Source organism: Botrytis deweyae, assembly GCF_014898535.1.
Source record: "Botrytis deweyae strain B1 chromosome Unknown BDEW_010, whole genome shotgun sequence".
Classification (NCBI taxonomy): domain Eukaryota; kingdom Fungi; phylum Ascomycota; class Leotiomycetes; order Helotiales; family Sclerotiniaceae; genus Botrytis; species Botrytis deweyae.
In genome coordinates, this window is record NW_024066217.1 from 1174073 (window position 1) to 1196492 (window position 22420).

At 42.9% G+C, this 22420-nt stretch overlaps 8 protein-coding genes across 8 annotated transcripts; 3 read left to right on the plus strand and 5 right to left on the minus strand.

Moving 5' to 3' along the window:
- Positions 1 to 1759: 1759 nt before the first annotated feature.
- Positions 1760 to 3987, plus strand: EAE98_005424 (uncharacterized protein). The gene is made up of 4 exons (XM_038953046.1): positions 1760 to 1923; positions 2097 to 2666; positions 2877 to 3250; positions 3324 to 3987. The coding sequence occupies exons 2-4, from the start codon at positions 2141 to 2143 to the stop codon at positions 3537 to 3539; spliced, it is 1116 nt and encodes a 371-aa protein (XP_038810888.1). The 5' UTR covers positions 1760 to 1923; positions 2097 to 2140; the 3' UTR covers positions 3540 to 3987.
- A 1023-nt stretch (positions 3988 to 5010) lies between these two features.
- EAE98_005425 (uncharacterized protein) lies at positions 5011 to 5955 on the minus strand (the record flags this gene model as incomplete). The annotated part of the gene is made up of 2 exons (XM_038953047.1): positions 5011 to 5556; positions 5707 to 5955. The coding sequence occupies 2 exons, from the start codon at positions 5953 to 5955 to the stop codon at positions 5011 to 5013; spliced, it is 795 nt and encodes a 264-aa protein (XP_038810889.1).
- A 2821-nt stretch (positions 5956 to 8776) lies between these two features.
- Positions 8777 to 9412, plus strand: EAE98_005426 (uncharacterized protein; the record flags this gene model as incomplete). The annotated part of the gene is made up of 1 exon (XM_038953048.1): positions 8777 to 9412. The coding sequence occupies one exon, from the start codon at positions 8777 to 8779 to the stop codon at positions 9410 to 9412; it is 636 nt and encodes a 211-aa protein (XP_038810890.1).
- A 190-nt stretch (positions 9413 to 9602) lies between these two features.
- On the minus strand, positions 9603 to 10092 carry EAE98_005427 (uncharacterized protein; the record flags this gene model as incomplete). Its single annotated transcript, XM_038953049.1, has 2 exons — positions 9603 to 9653; positions 9724 to 10092. 2 exons carry the CDS (start codon positions 10090 to 10092, stop codon positions 9603 to 9605), a joined length of 420 nt encoding a protein of 139 aa, XP_038810891.1.
- Positions 10093 to 13486: 3394 nt separating this feature from the next.
- On the plus strand, positions 13487 to 15117 carry EAE98_005428 (uncharacterized protein). Its single transcript, XM_038953050.1, has 4 exons — positions 13487 to 13901; positions 13979 to 14288; positions 14387 to 14612; positions 14717 to 15117. The coding sequence occupies exons 1-4, from the start codon at positions 13643 to 13645 to the stop codon at positions 15089 to 15091; spliced, it is 1170 nt and encodes a 389-aa protein (XP_038810892.1). The 5' UTR covers positions 13487 to 13642; the 3' UTR covers positions 15092 to 15117.
- A 688-nt stretch (positions 15118 to 15805) lies between these two features.
- EAE98_005429 (uncharacterized protein) lies at positions 15806 to 17572 on the minus strand (the record flags this gene model as incomplete). The annotated part of the gene is made up of 1 exon (XM_038953051.1): positions 15806 to 17572. One exon carries the CDS (start codon positions 17570 to 17572, stop codon positions 15806 to 15808), a length of 1767 nt encoding a protein of 588 aa, XP_038810893.1.
- A 1772-nt stretch (positions 17573 to 19344) lies between these two features.
- On the minus strand, positions 19345 to 19653 carry EAE98_005430 (uncharacterized protein; the record flags this gene model as incomplete). The annotated part of the gene is made up of 1 exon (XM_038953052.1): positions 19345 to 19653. One exon carries the CDS (start codon positions 19651 to 19653, stop codon positions 19345 to 19347), a length of 309 nt encoding a protein of 102 aa, XP_038810894.1.
- A 1107-nt stretch (positions 19654 to 20760) lies between these two features.
- Positions 20761 to 21047, minus strand: EAE98_005431 (uncharacterized protein; the record flags this gene model as incomplete). The annotated part of the gene is made up of 2 exons (XM_038953053.1): positions 20761 to 20920; positions 20989 to 21047. 2 exons carry the CDS (start codon positions 21045 to 21047, stop codon positions 20761 to 20763), a joined length of 219 nt encoding a protein of 72 aa, XP_038810895.1.
- Positions 21048 to 22420: the final 1373 nt, after the last annotated feature.

Here is a 22420-nt window from a genome sequence, read left to right on the forward strand (position 1 = left end):
TTTCAGGACTGCCCTCGCTCACTACGGCTCATCGAATTCCTCTGTTAAAACTTCAAAATATTATATGCTCTAGACTAACCCTACAAGTTTCACAGCTCGCTTTGGTAGAGATTTACCCTTTAATGATGATTGATGTATAGAAATGATATGATATTGATGTTAACTATCCTTTGGGTGTTGAGCGTCTCTATAATTACGCCATTTACATAACACCAGCTTACATACGAGAGATGCGTTTTATTCTTCGCCATTAGTTTCCCAGATCGTGAATAATTAGATTGTTGTCTTGTAAAAGGAATTGGTTGTCTGGATTGAGTGCATACAAAATTTACCTTGGGCTGAATGTATTTGCTTGCTCCATCTCCAATCCTGAAACCTCCATGAATAATTCTTGAATACGATATATCATATTATCCAATCCCAGGTTCGAGAGCATAGCCATACCAGGAAATATGGAGAAAAACGGTTCCAAAATAGACCCCGCCCTGTCCCCCGCTCCCGACTCCCGACTACTAGTCCTCCAGAAGGTATGAGTAGGCTCCATAAGACACCATCTAATGGCCAGGCTAGCTTACAAACATATCAAGCTTATTTAAGAAACTATCTTCACAACTTTCCAAAAATCCATTGGGTAACATGACAAAAGGCTACAAGGTATTTCCATAAAAGTATTCCTATATGATGTCTATCTATATCGTCTTCCAACATGTATATGACGTGACCACGAATCCAAACATCAACACTTACCCCGGTAGATATGGTTGAACAAGCCATTCAGCCATTCTGCTTACCTGAACCGTTCGTTCCAGACCAGGCCACTTAATACTCTGTAGATATCTAAAGACAGTTTAGTCATACAACCAATCCACCATATATTGATCACCAAATATTACCGGTGTTGTATGATTCTAGAAACGTTGAAAGAATTCTGCTCACATAATTCGGATTTCGAGTCGGAACAAACTCCGCATCTCACATGTCGCGTTCCGCACTCGGAGCTAAGATCTCCTTCAGGGGTTACAACCAATCAGAGTTCATGAAAACTAGCTGACCAATTATAGGTAATATGTTGAACACCAGGAACCTTTTTCTCTTTTCCAAATTATCAGTATGGATGCGGGTATTCGAGATTTCAGCCTCTTCGGTGGCGTTCAGCCTTATCATATAATAGGTACCTAGGTATAGACAATCGATGTAGTACTGGGCAAGATAAAAGAATTGGAAAATGGTCTCCTCGTATCTCTCTCAAGATTGCAACATGACTACTGTACATACTCATTTCTCAACAAGTGGTGGATAAATTGAATTGACCCCTCCAAAAATGTTGTAAAGTCAAATCTCAGCCAATTTGTCAAACCGAACAATCCAGAAGAGTCATGTCAAATATTCTTCTAACAATCTTGTGAATATGTGGACTGTGATTGGTCAATGTGAAATATTGATTGATAAGATTGGAGAATCAAGTGGGTCGAGGTTTGCTTCGTTATCACTTCTATTTGGGAAATATCTGCACTTATTATTCTCATATTCTCACACTCTCACTGGCTATTTCCCTGGGAGAAGTGAAGCTAGAGATGGAAATTGGAAAGTGCAGAGGGGCGTCCGATGGAAAGACTAACTCGATATGGAAACTCGATGCAGAAGGCTTGAGGAAATGCTGGTGGATCGTGGCGGGTGGATTTGAACTGTGAAGACGAGGAGGTCTGTGAGGAGTGAAGTGAGGAGTGCAGTGAAGTAAAGTAAAGTAAAGTGGAGGCTACCGGTGGCTACCGGTCACTTAGGTTTCACTTCCGTACTACTAAAGGTTGAAATCTTACCACCTTCACCTTTTCAATCTTGGGAATATCATCAATAATAGTGATACCAGTAGTGTGTGAGAAAGATTCATTCACTTCTGTCTTTATCTTACTTCTCTTGTCTTCTGTAAGTTTTATATTCTCTCTACTCTCTACTCTCTACTCTCACCCTCTACTCTCTGCTCTCCACTCTACCTTATTTGCCCTCGAAATCTTTTAATTCGTTAGCTTTTCTTCATATAAAAAAGATCCCGTGGGAAAGAGAACACTTACTTACTTTTCGACTTGTTACTTCAACAGAATATTAACCATCACATACATCATAATACAATCCATTTATCAAAATGGCTTCCGCTACTCGAACCTTTGCTCGCGCAGGCGCTGCATTCAAATCAACACCTTTCAGATCCGCCACTCGTACTGCATTGAGTGCTCCTCGTCAAGCATTCCGTCAACAATCTCGTCGTGGATATGCATCTGAAGGACCTGCCAAGTCTTCCTTCCCTCTCTCTATCGGTGTTGCTGCTTTGGCCGTTGCTGGAGGTGCTGGATATTACTTCATTTCTCAAGGTAATGGATCACTCTTGAGTGGTTCTGCCAAGGAAACCGCTGGTCTCTTCACACCTACATTCGACGATTACCAAAAGGTTTACAATGAAATTGCAGAGAGATTGGAAGAGAAGGATGATTATGATGATGGTTCTTACGGACCCGTCTTGGTCAGATTGGCGTGGCATTGCAGCGGAACCTTCGACAAGGAAACTGGTACTGGTGGTAGCAATGGTGCCACTATGAGATTTGCCCCAGAAGGTGATCACGGTGCCAATGCTGGTTTGGTTGCTGCTAGAGATTTCTTGGCTCCTATTAAGGGTAAGTCGACTATTTCACTTTTTTGTAAATGAAGATGTGGTTACCCCTCCGGTGCGGGTGAGTGGGCCGGGGAAATGGAGACCAGCTTGGAGAAGTTAGAGAAGGCTTTCCATAATGGTTTTTGTAGACTCGAGCGCTGGGAGCTATGGGATTTCGGGGCTTGTTCTTATCAACCTTGGAGCAAGTGACTTCTTACTAACATCTTCACAGCTAAGCACCCATGGATCTCCTACTCTGATCTCTGGATCTTGGCTGGTATCTGCGCCATTCAAGAAATGCAGGGTCCAGTCATTCCTTTCCGACCAGGTAGACAAGATAAGGAAGCTGCTGCTTGCACACCTGACGGACGTCTCCCAGATGCAACCCAAGGTAACAAGCACTTGAGAGCTATCTTCGGTCGTATGGGATTCAATGATCAAGAAATTGTTGCTTTGAGTGGTGCTCACGCTCTTGGACGTTGCCACACTGATCGTAGTGGTTTTGAGGGACCTTGGACTTTCTCTCCAACAGTTGTGACCAACGACTACTACAAGCTCTTGTTGAATGAGAAGTGGAACTGGAAAAAGTGGAATGGTCCTAAGCAGGTATGATTAACCCCGTCCCTTTCCTTTTATGGACGCCAAAATAGAAATAAACTAACACATAATCTCAAAATAGTACGAAGACAAGACCACCAAGTCCCTCATGATGCTTCCCACCGACATGGCCCTCGTCTCCGATAAATCTTTCCGCTCATACGTTGAGAAATACGCAAATGATGAATCTCTCTTCATGAAGGACTTCGCAAATGTCATCACCAAGCTCTTTGAACTCGGTGTCCCTTTTGCAGAGACTACTGAACAAGCCCCTATGAAGTTCAAGCCTACTGCCTAGATAATTCATCTTCATCGACGAATCAACTTTAATACAGAGATTTGAAGAAACGGAGATGGTAATGGGTTAGATGGATGGATAGACTTTGTTTGCTTATTCCTTTTTAGAAGCGGGAGTTTGGTGAAATAAGATATCTAGATAGATGAGTTGATATTCTGTCATTTGAGAGACACGTCATCATCTTAGGCATGCGTGGATAAGATGAAACGATATCCTATGTGATTTGGATGAATGGTAATAAAACGCTGCGTCTGACCAGCTTTGACTGCGCCAGGTGGCTGGATTGTTACATCCATTCGGCGTGAGGAGATAAGAAAAGATGTACAATAGGAGACTAGATTTGTTACATAGAGTAGAGAGAAGAGAAAAAGAACATTCCGCCCACTATTTGAGTACATCAGGTTTTTAAAACTTTGAAATAAATGCATATCTGGTGAATTTGATGTATGATGCAAAGGGGAGTTTTAAGAGAGGTGAGTGATAGGCAGTAGATATATGATGATCGCTTGCTAGCAGCTAGCTTGAAGGAGTTGAGGAAGCAAGGGGCGATGTTTGAGAGGGATGATGAGACAGACAGGCTATACATAGGAGAAAAAACAGGCCGGAATTGACCACTACGCAATGGTACGTGCACCTTCACCAAAACAACGCGTAGAGAGCATTGGTTAATTCCGGCCTGTTTTTTCTCCTACGTATAGACAGGGTTCCCCGCACTGAGGGGAAGGAGGAATGAAGGGGGGCGTAGCCGGGTCTGCTTCAGTTCGACATATGATGACTTGGATTGATGATGATGGGTGTAGGATTAAATTTATTGGGAATGATCACCAGGTGGATTGTTTAGGTAGATTGTTATTCGACATTTTATCGGGTAGGAGCGAAGGGTATGTTTCGGGGGGAGGGGTGGGGGGGGGAGAGAATTGTAAGAATTGTAAGAATTGTAGGAGAGGTGATCAGGGAGATGGGAGATGGGAGATGGGAGATGGGAAATGGATATTATTAGATGTGCAGATAAATACTTTTGCTAGGTACTATTTCTTGACTAGATCAGGGATTATGAGAGAGGTCTTGAGCTTAGTAGATGGGGGGTTTCCGGGCGAGAAGGTGGGAATTAGAGAATTGAATGGTTGTGCGGGGTTTTTGAATCTCTGAACGGATGGTGTAAACACGTTCAGGGATGGATCGTTATGTTCATATACCTGTAGGGAGAATGGATGGGAAATATCTTGCTTGGTATTGTAATTGGTGAGTGGTCAGTATCAAGTAGGTATCGAGTATCAAGTTCTTTAATGTACAGCTCATCTCATCTGCATTTAGCAACCTCCATTCCATCGGTCCATTGGTTCAAGTTCTTTAATGTACATCTGCAATCAGCAACCTCCATTCCCTCGGTCCATTGGTACAAATCTCCTGAATATATCCATTAAACGACGTACCACTCCAGTCCCAATCTCAGAATCCACAAACACCAAGCTCAAAAATGATACACTGGATATTGTACACCCACATCCCCCGCATAAGAAGCAGTGACAATATACTTTGGTTGCATACCCCATCCCTGTCTGTAAACCAGCGCAGAATCCCCGCTATCCCCATCCACACCCCCCTCACTGACCATTTCTTCAGTAGGCTGATGCTTACAATCACCAGGGTAGATAAGACAGGCTGCGCGACGGGGAAAGTCATAATTGTAGCGCGCATCGAAGATTCTGAAGACCATTCTTAATTCCGGCTCGGGCTGGATGGCAAGCAGAGGGTGGTAATGGTCTTCTTCCTGGGTGCGAGCGGTGGAGAAGTGGGTTGCGACGTGTGCTCGGAACGCGGGGAGGTTGTGGTCAATGAGGCCGAAGTCGGGGAGGGGCGAGAGGAGGCCGAGGAGGAAGTGGAGGTGGGGGAGATGTTGCATCAAATGTGTATCCGCAGTAGACTCGATGTCTCGGATAAGAGTGCGGAGTTGGGGGAGGATGAGCGCGGAGTAGGTGTGTGCGGGGGGAGAGATGAACAGCTCGGGGTCGAGGAACTCGGAAGGTTGGGGGGGGGGGTTGAGCGGGGTAGTAGAAATCGTAGGGGGTGGTTAGGGTTATGTCTGGAACAACGAAGCGGCGTGGATGCGAAGCTCTGTGAGTTGTGTGGTTAGTAAATTGGATGAATTGAAAGTGACAGGAGATACTTGCTCATACAAAGTGGAATAATGTTGATGATTCTGATGAACCACTGCAGACTCTTCGTCGGTGGGGAACTGATTGGGATGTTTGACGGGTCTCTCTGGTCCATTGAGGAGACTAAGCGAATCGCTAGTCGAGGAGCTGTTGGAGCTACTAGAGTATGGAGAGATGTAGGGAGAAGCACTACGAATGAACGAGTATGGAGAGATGTAGGGAGCAGCACTACAAATGAAGGGGATGGGATAGAAAGCCATTGTGAAGAGAGTTGCTGTTGATAGATTGAGAATTGGTTTTTGAAGATCGAAGAATCGGTTATGGTAAAGGAAAAGATGAGATCCTTGCTGAAACTCTACTCTATGTAGGTAGTAGAGTAGTGATGTCCGTTCTGCGTTGCTTGAATAAGAAGAATTGACAGCAGAAGAGAACAAAACTAGAATCGAAGTGAGGAATTTAATTACTTCTCAGAAGATCTGGGTAAAATCTCGCTATGAAACTCTGACTTTATTGTCAAATCTTACCGCTTAGCTGACTCATAGAGAACTTGTCCAATTTCTATTGTCCACACATGATTTTCTGTTGAGAAAACCAACAGTGAATTTGAGAACGATAAAATCACAGACCGCCATAAAAAAAAACACAAACATGATATTCACTTTTTAGTACCAGAAACTCCATCACAACAATAAAAACCTATAATAACGAGGACAGTAAACCCACAATTTCTCAATGGAGGAGAAGCAATAGCGTATAGCTCGCTGAATTGTAGTTCTGAACTGTATGTAGGTTTTGCTTGGTGATAGCATCCTGCGATCGAACTCGGGCAGGCTTATACATACATGCTTGGCTAAGCTGAGGTCAACCGCTAAGTTGCTAGGGTACATTGTAAACCTTCGCCATCAAGAAAATTAACTTACCTTCATATTGATGTTCGACAGAACGAGGCGCTATTGGTGGTTGAAAAAGTAGTAGGAGGGATACATTCATCATGAGATGAATAACAGTTCAGTCGAGGATTTCAATCGTCCCAACTACATTCCGACTACCAAAACATTCAAATGGTTCCTCTGATTCTACACATCCCATCAAATAACACTCTGCACGCAGATGTTACTCTTTCAACTGGATAGTGGATACTGTCAATGGAGGAACTTAGATGACCAAGTAAGATCATCCCAAAAACTTTCACTTCGACGATTTGACTAATTGATAACCTCGGCAAGCTTTCACGGTGTTGGGAAGAATTTGAAAGCTAACCTTAGAGAAATTTCGCAGTGTAGTCCATACGAATATCTCGTTGAATTGTACGAAAGGAATCATGTGAGAAGTGTAGAGAAACAGATTTTAGCAGGCGAAAGATGTCAGACCTGGGTTGCCTAACATGGTTGAGTGAGACCATGTATCTCCTAGCAAGCATGCAAAAGCTAATACGCGTTGGACAATAGTCGCTTTCGGTCTGATATCTTGGAAATATTTGAGCGCCCTTGATAAGATGGAAGGACAAATGTATATCGTGGTGCTGGTCATATGCTTTCAAACTTCTAGGCTGACATATGTACACGGCGAAGAAGTCAAGCTAGTATGAATGAAAAATAAGGTCCTAGAAGAAATAGATATAAAAGAAATATGTATGTCAACTTGGAGAGATGGGCATTATCAAATGTTTGAAGTGAATTATTGCTGATTTCCAACAACAGACAATTGGTGATAAAGGTATCTTTCCAATGCGAAGTTTATCAAAAACTCTGCATTTCGCATATGATTTCCGACCTGGTCCTTTCTGGGTGGGGGCACAACAGTCACTGTTGACGCTTTGTCTCTGATCAACCATGGCTCTGGTTTACATTGGAAAATTGCCATATTAGAGCCTTACTAGCTCCTCCTCTCAATGCTATTCCACTGTGATTGAGCGAGTTATGGTAGCTAGACCATCTTGGGATAAAGAACATCGACGAGAAGCCAAGTCTCTCCCGTATTATTGAACTTTTGATCGTTCAATACTATTTTAGGTATTTGGAACTCTCGTATACTTCCACTGGAGTGACGAAGATAGAATCAAGTCTTCTAATCATGAGCAAATCATTCTGATAGAGTCAAACTTCTCCTTTGGAAAGTAAACGTCAGAAAGAGAGAAAAAAAAGTTCAGATCTCTCGGAAAGGATCAATGAGGAGGAGTCAAAGTAAAATGCTGGGGAAGGTTGGTGGCTGTTTTGTCAGCTTGAGCTACTTTGCACCACCTTCTATTAAGATTTCAAGATTAACATCAACCACCTCCTCATTCCGACGAAAAGAAAGCCGGTAGAGCAAACCCTTGCCCTTGAAGATAACCAAAATGAATACCAGACTCATTTGCTCAACAACAATGAAACAAGCAATCAATGATAGCCAGCAGTACTGGAGTGGCTCTTGGCTCTTTAGATACTGAAGCATTCATTTGACGCAGGGTTGGACAGGTTCACCAACATTTTGAAGCGGTTTTTCGACCACCAGAGGGCTTTTGGTTGACCCCATTTGATTCTCTTATTCAACCAGTCGTAAGTTGTGTTGATTTTGTAAGTGTTGTAATGCGAGAATTAAAGTCAAAGGTCGGAGGTCGGAGGATGTGCCCTACTCTGCCTCGAGTCTGCCTCAGGAGAATTAAAATCAAAGGTCAGAGGACGTGCCCTACTTCCCTACTCAGCCTCGAACCATATAACAAACCACCAACATTCACACAAACAAACATTTCCCTCATTCTTTTAAATCTCAATCATATGTTGAAAGATTTAGTCTCTTGAATTTTCTCTGGTAAAGGTTTCATATTTTATTTCAGGTTTTTAATCACTTACAACTGTTCAATACTGTTCATAAAGCATCTAGCCAATGACATCGTCCCAAGCGACAGTCATATATGATGTATGGGCTTTTCATTCTATACTTGCAGATACCGGAATTTCACAAGCTGGGGTGATTTTGATTTACGAGGGCGGCAAGTCAGTAGAAAATGATTATCATCTTTGTGTCTATCATACATCTCGGGACCTTTCAAAATGGCACACTTCCTATAAGCAATCACTACAATGTTCACTAGGTGGAAATATGATCTATAAAGGTAAAGTTTTCGGAGACGATATAGTACCATTTGATGCGATTTGTCGGAGCGTGGAACCAATAGCGAAGAAACTTGGTGTACCATTGAATAGCGCTGCTGACTGGATTGAAACATGGGAGGACTATATGAGTCGTGCAAATATTGCGCACATTCTTTTCGACAGGCCTGAAAAGCTCCCTATTGAGTGCGTCAGTCATATCCCTTACTCGAAATCACGGAATGAACATCCGTCATCGTATGCTTTTGAATCCGTTGATTGGAACAACATGGCATACAAGCCACAAAGAAGTGCTGTACCAGATCAGAAAAATTCTCGAAATTCTCGGAGTTCTAACATGGAACCACATCATAAGTATTACGCGCGGCAGCGATATGTATCCAGAGATTCAGAATCTTCTGACGATGATCTGGACTACTCTGGGGAAGAGGAGGAATTTCATGAGCCCCGATCAGCAAGACATTCTCGCTTACCTAGAGGGTACAGACGAGACGATGGGCCAAGTGAAAAGCCTGAAAACAAGAATTTGAAGTATGCAGGCATGATTGCTGAAACGGTGACAGCTAATGCCATTGGAGATGTGTTTGGGTTGATATTCGAGTCTGTTATTGGGGCTATTTTGTAGGAAGTCGATAGCAAACACTTTATAATTCTAGTTGTCAGTTTGTAGCATTGCATACAGTGTCAATCAATCTTATTTTTTGCTCTAATAGACATTTACATGTATCCATGGCTCGAGACCACAGCAAGAGATCTCTTCTTTATTTTCATATCTATTATGTACATTGAAATACTCAAGCATTTTGAACCTTTCTTCAAGGCTTCGCACAGGACTGGGAAATACCGCTCCACAACTTCCGAATCGTCTATTGCGGCAAATAGAATTAGCGACAGTCGCCATCAATAAGTTCGATGTCTTCACAAGGAAGCACAAACCTTTGGATTTAGAATTTCATTTTCTCCTCGATCATCTCTGGCTCTCCGAGGGCGTAGAACTTGTCTTCGTCTTCTGGGTCTATATCCGCTGGCAGGATTCCTATTCACATATCCACCCCTGTATTTTTGTCTTTCTCCTCTCTCGTGTTTCCTTACCTCACACCCCAATCTTCTTCTTAACCTTCCCAACATCATAGAATCGCATCCCCCCGGGCGCTCTATCTCACTTCTTCTCCTTCTCCTTCTAGAATCTCTTTCTTGCTGCCTCTCCCTCCTCCTCTCCCTCTCTCTACCCAAGTCTCTATCTCTACTCTCTGTGAGGATGCTTTCCACCCAAATGCCCTCTCGAGCCAAATCCAAGAATAACATCTTCGTCCACTCAGCTGGCTTTCTCAATAATTCTATTTCTTCAGCACTACGATGTCGTGAAGTTATTGAAGCACATATATGGAGGTAGAGAGGTAGGGAAGAGGCAAGAATGTTACCTTGCCAACTAGATCTACCACCAATGGAGGTAGGTAGTGAAGACCCGGATGCGGATGTGGATGGGATGGAGGACGAGGGGCTGTGTGTTGTGTGGAATAGATATGGGATCGCAAATTGGTTCGAGGAGGATAGCGGAGATTCTGACGTGCATGTAGGCATGGGTATCGACGAGGATGAGGACGGATATGGAACAATGAGAACGCCTTCTTGAATGACTCCCGTCTCGCCATAAGCAACCCAAATCTCAAATACTTGTAATATCTTTTCGCTTCCCATGTTTCTTATTCCCATGTTTCCTATAACTGTATGACTTTCCGATATAGAGTTCAGAATATGTATCTCTTACACAATGAAATGATGTGGAATGGGGAGACGAGAATAGTAGTAAAATTGCGGATGCTCTTTGTATATAAGTACAGGCTTCTCTCTGAACCAATATATAATGATTCCCAAAGCATTCAAACGAGTATCCACGAACCTCGCATTTGTTCACACGTAAGCAGTCTAACTCGCCTCCTTTTCCAAGCCCTCCCCACAGCTTATCATCCATCATTCCATCGATCAAGCATCATGGAAAACCGAAACAACAAGATCCAGAGGCAGCTAAATTCCCATGCGCGCGCGTGCGACATCTCACCTCATCGCATCTCGATTCTTCTCACAGCATCCGTAACAACCGAGCCCCCGAAATCAGTTCAAAGTGGAGATATTGGTCTGTGGACCTGTGGAGCACTAACGATAGAGCCCGATGTACCCTGAAGTACCCATCATTTAGAGTATAGTGTACCGTCTTACAGTAAGCGGGGATGTCAAAACCCCTGAGAAGTCGGTGCCCAAGAGGCCGAGAATATAGATTATATTCCCTACCTCGTAAGCACAAGATTCTTTTCCAGCCGATGAAGTAATAGGGGCAAATGTTTCATGTTTCAAGCTGGAAAATGATGTCTGTGATTCATGTTCGATGCTTTTCAAAGACCAATACTCGTAGATGCAAAAGTAGATGCTTAGATAGTGATGGTGATAGTAGCAATGATTGATAACATTTATTAAGGTGTGTGCTTATCGACGCTCGACTCTTGTCACATGATGCCTTAGCTCAATTTGGCCAACATTTACTAAATCAGCGGGACACGTCTGTTAAGTTCGCACCCAACAACTCTCCATCCAACACTTCCGAGACTTCCAAGCCCCGCGTCAACAAAGTTACGCTCATCATCCTTCACATTCCCAAGCAGGCCGCGATTATAAGCTGCAATCATTCCTTTTCTTCTGGTTTATTCTGTAGCCTGATCCTGTATCAAGAAATCTGGCGTGCAGGCTTTCTGATACTCCTCTGTCTTCCTTCAAGGCTGATCCATGAGAGCACAAAGTTTTCTGGAATCACAATGTTGGTATTCAATAGAAATTTGACTCTGTTTTTGGATGAAAGTTAGAGCAAGTGGTTCTGATCTTTTTGCCCCATTGTCGCCATCGTGAAATCAGCGGACATCTACTGATATTCCTATGGTTTCCAATCATTCGGACTGGTAAATTGGGCCAAGCTTCCAGTTATCAAAAGCGATACGATATTCAAAATGAGATTCAATATCTCAACCCAATTGAATCATCCGATTGAATCCAAAAATCAAAGCTTTTGATTGCCAGACTGCAGTTCAGTCCATTGGAAATTCGAGATACTCAAATGCATATTCAATCACTTGTTAAAGCCTACCGTACTTTTAGCATTACTGTCATCTTGCGCAAAGTCTTCCTTGCTCATCTCCAATCTACTGCAATAAACATATTTTCGAGTCTGGCCATATTCATACTTTCTTTGCGGAATGCCCTCGGTCTTATTCACCACTGTGTCGGGAAACTACATCCTTGATTCCAGGATGATTGTAATGGGCTTTTATGCTTCTCTGACCACTACAATTGCGTCAGGCACTACCGGGTACCAAGACTGCCAGATCCACCAGAGCTATCATGGCTGTCATGGCTTTGATTCTCTTGGAACTTTCAAGGCACTCCTCGAGTTCACTTTGGTATCGAGTCATTACTTTAGAATATTCAGTAACAACCCTATGTCGTTTCTAACATTAAATATCGCACCCTCAACTCGAGTATAGTCTAATGTATTTGACTCCCAAGGCCAGAAATTGCTCCCTTTTCTCCATTCCGTTACGGTTGAATCCTAGCAGCACTCTCGGCTTGCTTTATGTCCATTATTTGTCTATTGGAAGGAAAGAGTTTCCTGGACCGGTGATAATGAAGTCGCCTTCGTTATTGATTTGAGGTCCTATCAGCTCATAAATCTGTCTACTCGCGGTGGCTAATAGCTAGGGACACATGTTTCAGTGGTTCATTTCGGCTTCCCCTTCATTGTCGTACAAATCATTTTCAACACATTGCACAAATACCTAGAAATGAACAAGAAACGCTGCAAAGTATATGCTAGTGAGTTCTTGAATCATATGGACTAATTTGCTTAGCTGTCGAGTCATTCATACTGCTCATATCATCTAATGCCTCAATTCTTCATGCAGTAATTGCAATTCGTGATTAACACGGTTGGTACCGAGACACGGCGACTTTCCGGCCTTACATCGGTGCCAGGATGTTATAGTAATACCAGATGACCATGCGAGCCCATCTTACTGGAATGCGGGGTGCGGGCAGGTTGGATAAATATATATTATATGCCATGTGGCTTCAGAGGCTTATCCGCTTCTTTGGTTTGTGGAGTAAAAGTCTTTATAGCCTCCAGTTGTACGAGTTTGAGAATATCAGAACAAACAAACAGCCAATCATACCATTTAATATATATATATGCATTTAATGTTGGTGAGATACTGAATCGGCGTTTGATTCAGGCTGTTCATTTACCTGAGTATTTACTCATAGATGACATTAATTTATATATGAAACCGACGAAAGCCCGTCTGCGCCATTACTTGTTGTCTTGTTTACTACGGCGTGGTCTTTGGTTGCACCTACTTTAAGATGCAACCTATGTTTGGCACCACAAATGAGCTTCTAATATGTTCGTCTGACCACCTAGACCCTCAAGATTGGAACTTCATCACACAAATATGTCATTTCTTCGTTCTTACCCACAAATTTGAATATGCCAAAAGGCAATTTCTATTCCGAATAATCTGATTCGACGGTACGTACTGCCTAGAAACTAGGAAGAAAGTGCCGTGGTTCCTGATTCACTCCAACATGGAATTCGCTCCGATTAGATTTGTGCTCGTATGACATTGTGACAATTTCAAGAAACCATTTTAGCTTAAAATAAGGTGGAATCTGGGGAAAGTTGTGGAGATTAAGAATCTTCTTCTCACTTGCTGGTCTCTTTATAAAGACAGAAGACTTGAACTTTCGGCCTTCAACCTTTGACCTTGAATCTCCAAACAATACTGACAATCTACTGTCAAGTCCAGTCTTCAATATGCTTTTCTTTCAAGCAATCTTCGTTGTTACATCTGCTCTCACAGCAACTTGCATGACAATCAAGTCTCAAGATGTCCAAACCAATATTGAAAAGAGACAGAGCTGGACATCTATTGGCTGCTACACTGACAATGTTTCTGGTCGTGGTCTAACCACCTCCGTATCAGTATCTGGAGAAATGACAAATGAAGGTTGTCAAGCCTCTTGTTCAACAGCTGGTTTCTCATACGCTGGTACTGAGTATGGAGGAGAATGCTGTGAGTTCCTTACCTACCCTACCCCTCCCCAACCCTCCTTCGCAATTCCCCACATTTGCTAATCCATCTATGAACAGGGTGTGGTAACTCAATCGTCAATGGAAATGGACCTGCCGCAGATGGTTGCAATATGGCCTGCAAGGGTAATAATGCAGAGATGTGCGGTGGTCCAAATCGCCTGACTACATTCCAGAGTGGTGGCGGCTCGAGCCCAACTCCACCTAATACCTCTAATCCGAGCAAATCTGGAAAACGCGGTATCACATACGATTCTAACAATGTCCATGGCGATTCGACATACGGAAATATGCTCAAGGGATATAGTAAGATTACTTGGGGCTATGATTGGGGATTCAAGAGTAACGGTTTGGATTCAAGTATTGAATTGTAAGTCTTTTGTTTCTCGCTCTTTTCCCCTTCCTGTTTGTTCACTTACTTCTTTCTTCTGAGTTGAATACTTGAAATACAACTAACCCAATCCCCAGCGTCCCAATGCTTTGGGGCCTCCCCAAGATCATGGATCAAAACTGGGTTTCCGCCGTCCAAACCGCAAAAAGCATACTCGGTTTCAACGAGCCTGATCTTACGTGGGAACAATCTTCCAATATGCTTCCTGAAGCCGCAGCCGCCGGATACAAATCCTACATTGAACAATTCAAAGGACAGGTGCGCATTGGTGGTCCAGGTGTTTTGTGGAATAACTGGAATAGTGTAAGCTCTCATCCAATCCATTCCTCCAAATCCATTTAAACTCTCTCAACACTCTATCCTCTCACCCCCTCATAATATCCATCTAACTAACCCCTCCCTCCCAGTGGTCCTCTGGCGGCTCCTACAGCTCGCGCACCTGGACGCAATATTTCCTCGGAAACTGCACTTCCTGCCACATCGACTTCGCGGCCATCCACTACTACCAAGACTGCGAGCCGAGCTCCGGCCAATCGGGCTCCGACTGGTTCATCGCCAACGTCACCAACGCGCACGAAACCCTCCAGCTGCCCATCTGGATCACGGAATTCCAATGCTACGGTTCGGACGCGCAGCAAGCCGCGTTTTTGCAAAAGGTGTTGCCGTGGTTGGATGCCCAGGATTATGTAGAGAGATACGCGTATTTTGGCGTGTTTCCGGGATTTTTGCTGGATGCTGCGGGGACGGCGTTGAGTTTGGCGGGGCAGGTGTATGTTAGTTAGAGAGGGGGTTGGGTTGAGCTTGTTTAGATGGTTTGGGGGGGTGGGGATGGGTTATGGGTGGTACTCTGCTTTTTGGGTTTTGTGAGGGTGGGTGCAGGCACCTTGTGATAGAGATGATTTATTTCTCGATGGAGGGACTATCAAATGAAGAATTTAAGCGATGGATTTGAAGATGTTTGAGACGAAGAGTGAATAGTTCGGATCTTCTCATGTGTCAGCCATTCCATTCCAAATTTGGAATGGCTTGAATGAAATCAGATCATACCTATTAACTAAAACTTCGAAAACTTCTGTGACCATTTTGAGGAGGAAAAAAATCTTGTTGTATAATTTATCCAAGCTCATGAGATAACATGAAAGCGTGCAAGCAGCTAGGTATGTAAAGTAGGTATTATAGTATATACGATAAGAGGCTGGCGCATGATATCATTATCATGATTACTCCATTTCTTCGTCTTTCATACTTGTGCAATTTCCTAACCCATCTTCATTACTGATCCCCTAGGGAACAGGAGCAAGAAATATATCGTAAAACAATTATAACTCCGCCTTCAATACTCCACGCCCAAAGATTTAATTGATCTCTTCGTAATATCATTAATTCATGTAATGGTTTTACACATTTACATTTCCACCCCTGTCTTCGACTCCTCTACCTACTGTCCTCATACAATGCCATGTTATGTCATGCCACTCTATGAAAGAAATATGAATTTAATATCCACTATCCCAAATATCCTCTTCACTCTTGATCATTTCCACAACCGGTGTTTTGGGCATAGCTCTCTTCATCTTCTTTCTATCCTCCTTGGTCACTAATCGCGGCGTAATCGGCATCATGGGTGTAAATGGTTGATAAGGACTATAAGGTACCGTGCCTCCACTGAAAGGTGTTTTAAGACCTCCAGTTCTGAGACCTCCGGTTTTCTGTCCATTATCCCTAGGAACGCGTTCGAGAATGGTGGTTTTGGTGGGGAGATTTGGAGAGAGCATATTTTGTTGAAATTGCTCGCGGAAGGGGAGAGAGCGAGTTGGTGCTGAGGAGGCGTTGCTAGCGGTTTGATAAGTGGAGGTAGAGCCGATAGCTGTGGATGATGAGGGGGAATCAGGAGAGGCAGAAGAACCATTCGAGGTTTGAGGTTTATGGAGGAGAGAGTTTTTTGAAGGAGCGGCTCGAAGAGGTCGGGAAAACATGGTTTTGGTGCGTTCTCCTGCTGATTGAGGAGAAGCAGTATTTGATTCGGATTTGAGGGAGATTTGGAGATTGCGGGTATTCAGGGAAGGAAGTTTTTGTTGAGGAGATACAGGTGATATTGTGTCGAGGGTCTCTGCTATACTGCGAGTAGGTGATTCACCGTTAGATGATGTGGAGCCGTACGGGACTTGATTTCTTGGAATTGGTGGCGGAGCTCTATGCACGTATCCTCGTGGTGTTAAAGGCTCTTCGTCCGATGCGGCATGTGAGAAAGTGGTTGAGTGTGGTGTCGCAATTGGAGATGAAATTCGTAAACCCCGAATTCCCTTTCTCCGTGGAGATTTAGGTGATTTGGGTACAGATCTAGGAGAGGTAAGAGCTGAAATTATGGAGGATGCTCGAGAGTGGGTCTTGGTTGATTTATTATCGTTGGTATTGATTTCCGAAGGTTTATGTTTCCCAAGTTTCCTTGATGATGGTTGTACTTGATGTGGAGCTACCGTAGATACTCCTCCAGGTACCATGGGAGGAGGCATGTTTCTTACATCCATTCCTGCAGCCTTTGCTTCCTCTTGCTCCATCACATGAGCGTATAGATCCTCCAGATTTCGATTCATCATTTCTCGATCAGCTTCAACAATCTTATTATCAATACTAGGTTGACTTTGATGCGAATATATACTTTGGTGTATACTGTGATGTCGTTGAGTAGGGTAAACGTAAGGATTTGTGTATGATTCGTGTACTGAAGGGAAAACAAAAGCGTTTGGGTCGGGATTGATTGCTGGTGCGAAGCACTTTTTATCTGGAGATGGCCAGGAAAAGTTTCGAAGGTTTGATGGAGAAACTGGAGTTGGACCTGATGATCCAGTATAAACGCCGGCAAATGTTGAGTCGACTAATTCCACCTCCAAGGCTCTAGCTTCTAATTCAACTTGCCTTCGTAACCTTTTCCCAAGAGTAATTATGAGAATTCCCACGATGCAAAGAGAGAATAGATATGCACCTATGATACCACCAATCTGAGCTGGTAGAAGTGCCTTATTCCGTGAAGCTCCGGCTGAAAGAGGTGGACCGTCTTCTGGTGGTGGTGCTGGTGACCAATCTATTCCCAATGGATTACTTCGAGGAAGTTTTCTTGTTGAGATTGGATTCGCGAATACCTTGATAGGTAAAAGAGCGAGAGTCGAGAAGATGCAAAGAAGGGACGATAATGAAGTGGATGTTGAGTAAATCAAAAGAATGGACGATGGTATATTGATACGATCTGATTCACCTCGACGCATTTTGTGTATGTGATGATACAATTGACCTCTTTTATAGCCTCAACATTTCTAATGGAGCATGTTGTAAGTGTATCATAAACTCCCGTTGAAACAATTTTAGATATTTTGAGATAACAAGTGACATGAAGTGTTCCAGCTTTTCGATTTCAAGGGGGGATGAATTGATGTATATACGGGAGTGAAATCCTCCAAAGCCGGCAAAGCTGCATGCTGCACAACTGCATACTACCTATTATTGTTCTGCGAGAGATGCGTACCTACATGCCTACCTAGGCAACATCGAGTATAGATGTTCGAGTGCAAGGCTATCTCGTGATTGGATTGGATGAAGGGAATGAAGTGATAGAATATCTGTTTGGTCGATGTGCATTTTGTATGGTCAAGGAAGAAGAGAATGAGATGCTCTCATGGCAGTATTTGATAGCGCCCGGAAGATAGATTGACCAATGAAATAATAGAACGATGAGAATTCCCAGGGATCAAAAGGGAATATCAACAAATATAGTCAATGCAGATACTTAATTGGGAGAAATATCCATCGTCCTCGTTGGGGCTGCAGTCAGCTTTTCGTATGATCCGAGAGTGAAGGGTGATGTTTGATGTGGTTGGTTGAAGAGATGTGAAGAGATGTGAAGAGATGTGAAGAGATGTGAAGAGATGTGAAGAGAGTGAAGGGTGCAGAAAGGGAAGAAGATGTGAGAAGATGTTACCGTCCTCTTATGCTTGTTCTGCATTGTGATTGGATGATTATTATGGATATTGGCATTATTTTTTAAGCGCCCGGGAAAGAGGTGGGCTCGAGGTGGGGTGGTCAGCTCAGCCTGTCATTTATCCGGAAGTGGGTTACAACTACCGAATCCCAATATGTATCGATATCCATACTGCGCGAGCTGGGGAAAAGAGTCAAATTTCTCTCAATGGCTCTCGTCGTAACCTTAGCTACTTCCATCACATCATATCACATCACGCCAATCAATGGCTTGGATCATCCTCATCATCATATCAATCTGGACGCCAGCTACCATATATACACGAATAACATCAGAACAACTGCGCAGGTCCATGATTATATCTTGTGTGTGCACGATAATACATGGGGGCGGATACTGACAGGAAGAAACGAAACAATCTTTCGATACAATTCTTTGTACTCGTCCTCTTTTTCCATATATAGCATGACATTTAGCATGACATTGGGCACGACTCAAGGAATCCACCCACTGAATATTACTTCCAGAAGAGAGAGGCTTCATATCCTCACTACTCAGTTGGGTAGCCAGGCCAAGCCAGGTTCAGCAACCCAGGCTACACAATTAGAGGCCAGTCCTCCTCTCATGGAGAATTGTTCAATCCTAATTCTCATCATTCATATGCAAAGTATACCTATCACCCCATATATCTCATCGCGAATTGGGTCCTACTTGGTATCTGCCATTCGAAGCTCTGTATGTTTAGTGAACAATACACAGAACTTATATTGATTGAATTATGATAAGCTTTCAAGATATATTGTTCTGGACCCCGCAGAAGATCATTCAACTTGTCTGTCCCCCAGAGCCCCCCACCTTCCTGCATGCGATTCACGTTCTTGCCATTTGAATCTTGTATGAAATTTAGTTCTACTCGATTGAAGAAAATCTAGCCAAGATTCCTGCTATCCTTACTTCTTGTGTTTGATTTATTTGCCGCCTACTACATATGTTCAATTTTGCTTTCGTTGTTTCGGATCCCTTCTACCACTTCTGCTCAGCAAAGACCACCGTGCTTTCCCCTTACATTCCTATCTTTTCTTTTGCCTTGCCTAAAATTCTCTGACTTGTACTTGGGGCCCGGTCCCTTTTTCTTGCATCCAAGTTTTGTTGCTTGTGTTTTTCTTTGATGGCTGGACTTGCATCGTATGCATCGTATATACCACCGTTGCTCTTTCCAGTGTTAGCGATCTCTATTTTTATTTGCCGTGGCTCTGCAGACGATGGCTGTGTACTCGAAGACGACGATGTTTTCACGGTTCTTGCATTTGCTAGAGTGTTTTTTTTCGTTGTCTTTTTTGTCTCTTTCTTTGTCTTTGAAGTTGCTTCCATCTTGCAATCTTGGTCTGGAATATTTGTTCTGTTATTTCTTAAAGTAAAATTCTTAGGGTTTGAATATTTGTTGATGTGATATAATTTTTAGTCTACTCTCGACTGTATTCTCGTCCTTATATACATTTTAGTTTGCTGTTCTACTAAACATCGCCGTGTCCTATTCCCACTTAATTGAACGTTACATGAATTCATTTGGATAAATCAGTTCACGGTCGTGGGCGGTGTTAGCCTGCGACCGATGCTATTATTATCACATGTTTCTCGTACGAGACCTTAATTGACGTAAAAAAAAAACTTCCATAACTCATCATGTCTGTCCGTTTGCTCTTCTTCTTCAACATTACCACAAAGTGTGTATCAGTAAAAGCTGTTGTCAACTCGTCAAATCAATTATATTCAACATCGAAATCATCATGCTTGAAAGACCGTTTCGGAGTCATATCTGGCCACAGCCCAGATTTTCTCAATATTAGCGGTCCCGTAGCTCTCTAACAGTTTCTCCGTCTTGCATGTATCATCCAGATAAATAAATTGATTACGATTGACCGATGCCAATAGCATAGTCACTTGGTTGGAACAAATCATTGTGGCCCTCGCCATTTTATGCCAAGTAATATTGGAATATCGAATGTAAGCCACGAGTACTTTTGTGAGATGAGTGATAATTTTTTACATACAGATAAGCGTATCCTTAAACTGACCAAATTCAAGCATATCACCACCCTCTATAACGTCAATCTGGCCAAACGTAGTCGGGATAAGTTGGAACGTATTTTGCTTAATCTAATTACCAATTGATCCACTGTTGGTTGTGGGAATCGAAGCCTTGTGAAGTTGTGCCGACCAACTGCAAGTATGGCTTTACGTACCTGTAGCTACCTGTCTGCTCGAGGTCGATTATAAGATCGGTCGTAATGGTAACATTCATGGAATCGAATGTATTTTTGGGCACTGCCAGAAACTCTGTGACCGCTGAAGTAGCCACGGCGGGGCTTGTAAAACCATACGCGCTGACAACAGTAGTTGGCCTCGTTAATGTAGGGTGTTGCCGAATTTTGATGGCAGAGCAGATTAGATCATTGTTGATTCAGTTATCAAAGGCAATCATGGCTTGGGGTTTCTGGGCTGTAGTGCTATCTGGATCTGTCCCAATACCTCGCCAGATATTATTTGGCGACCAGCAAAAGCCGCCAAATATAGTCTAGTGACGGCTCCAAGATTTCTTGAGACGCCTTTCAATGTTTGAAAGAAGCTTGATTTAGTTCTGTTCTTGGCGTTGATCATTGTGATATTCGCAAGTGCGATGTGGAAGTTTCTAAAGGTTAAAGTAACCTCGACGCTTCCAATGATGCTGCACGATCTCCAGCAACAGTAATGCCATACGTGACCATCGTCTCATGTACTGATGATAAGCACAACGCTTCAAAGATGAGGTTATTCGACGTCAATCTTAGGGTACTGCATGGATGGATGATAAAGTGCTTCATGAATAGTTTGAAGTTGTGCTGTTTGTGGCGGTACCATTAGTATGTGAAGTTACTACCGCCACAAACAAAACGACGGCTTTCTCGTGTCTTATTTTGAATCGCGAACTGGGTGGTTAGGATGTTCGAGGACACTTAGGTATCAACGCGAGGAAGAAAACATCTATGCACTACCACGAAGTTTGGTGTTGAAGACAATGATCGGTGAAGATCTACAGAAGATAAATTAACACACGCCCATTCCTGATGACATCTGAAAGTGACTAGCCCGAGTACCTAAGTACTGACATCATGCAGATGGGGCTGAGATGTGGCGGGTATATACTCAGTAGTAAAAATGTTTTCAAACTCAATCATCCAGAAGCAAAACCTCTTCGAGATAAATGGTGACACCCTGTTCTCGAGAACAGTAAAGTTTATGGCGTATCCTTCAGCTACACACCATGCACTTCAATCAAACACAGCAATTTAGTTAATTGTCGATGTTAGATCTTTCTTTTACGGCTATCGTGAATGTTAAAAGAGCTAAGTAGCAACAGAGCTTAAAAGGATTCACCCACCAACTGAACATTCTGGATGATTGAACGATTAATAATCGCCGACCTTAAAATGCTAGAATTGTCTCATTGGGGTTGATTAAACTTTTGATACCCCTGAAAAAGGAATCCTCATAGAATATCACTCAAATAAGTTTAGTTGTTCAGCTGGCTAGGGCGTGGAGTTGGTAGGTGAACCGTTCCAGTTAATATTGTTTCCAGTGTGTAATCGTAGGCTAATAATTAGCCTACGATCTGGTGGAAACCACTGTCCCGGTATCGAATCAATAGTATCGCCTCAATGATCACAGGCTTTTTATTATTATCTCTAATAACTTTTCCTCATCGATCGACCGATCTCACATTTTATTTGGTGCTGCGAGCAGAGTGTCGGTGATTAATTGTGACATGTGCTATTATATAAAGTTGATCCTGTTAAGGGTTCTATAGTCTGTGCTAAACCTTAGTATTCCAGTAGGGTGGAATATTGATCACATTGGGAATCGACAACAAGAATTGTGATCATGAATCTGAAGTAATCAAGCAAAAGATCTACATTCCGCCTCATGTGGATTCAAGTTCGAATTTATGGGGATAGCGACAAGAAAATTGTTATTGTTAGCAGATCGTGGAATAGAAGTCATCTCATCGTAGATCTGCGACATTTCGATTAAGGTTCACCTAGTAACTCTAGTCCAACTTTAATCAAACATATACCATATCAAGAGACAAGTCAAGACCACC

What these genes read in the sequence shown, in the direction of transcription:
- EAE98_005424 (XM_038953046.1), top strand. Translation starts at nt 2,141, where the DNA reads ATGGCTTCCGCTACTCGAACCTTTGCTCGCGCAGGCGCTGCATTCAAA. An exon ending in TTTCTTGGCTCCTATTAAGG is followed by an intron (nt 2,667 to 2,876) that starts GTAAGTCGACTA and finishes ACATCTTCACAG; the next exon opens with CTAAGCACCCATGGATCTCC. An exon ending in AGTGGAATGGTCCTAAGCAG is followed by an intron (nt 3,251 to 3,323) that starts GTATGATTAACC and finishes ATCTCAAAATAG; the next exon opens with TACGAAGACAAGACCACCAA.
- EAE98_005428 (XM_038953050.1), top strand. Translation starts at nt 13,643, where the DNA reads ATGCTTTTCTTTCAAGCAATCTTCGTTGTTACATCTGCTCTCACAGCA. An exon ending in TTGGATTCAAGTATTGAATT is followed by an intron (nt 14,289 to 14,386) that starts GTAAGTCTTTTG and finishes CCCAATCCCCAG; the next exon opens with CGTCCCAATGCTTTGGGGCC. An exon ending in TGTGGAATAACTGGAATAGT is followed by an intron (nt 14,613 to 14,716) that starts GTAAGCTCTCAT and finishes CCTCCCTCCCAG; the next exon opens with TGGTCCTCTGGCGGCTCCTA.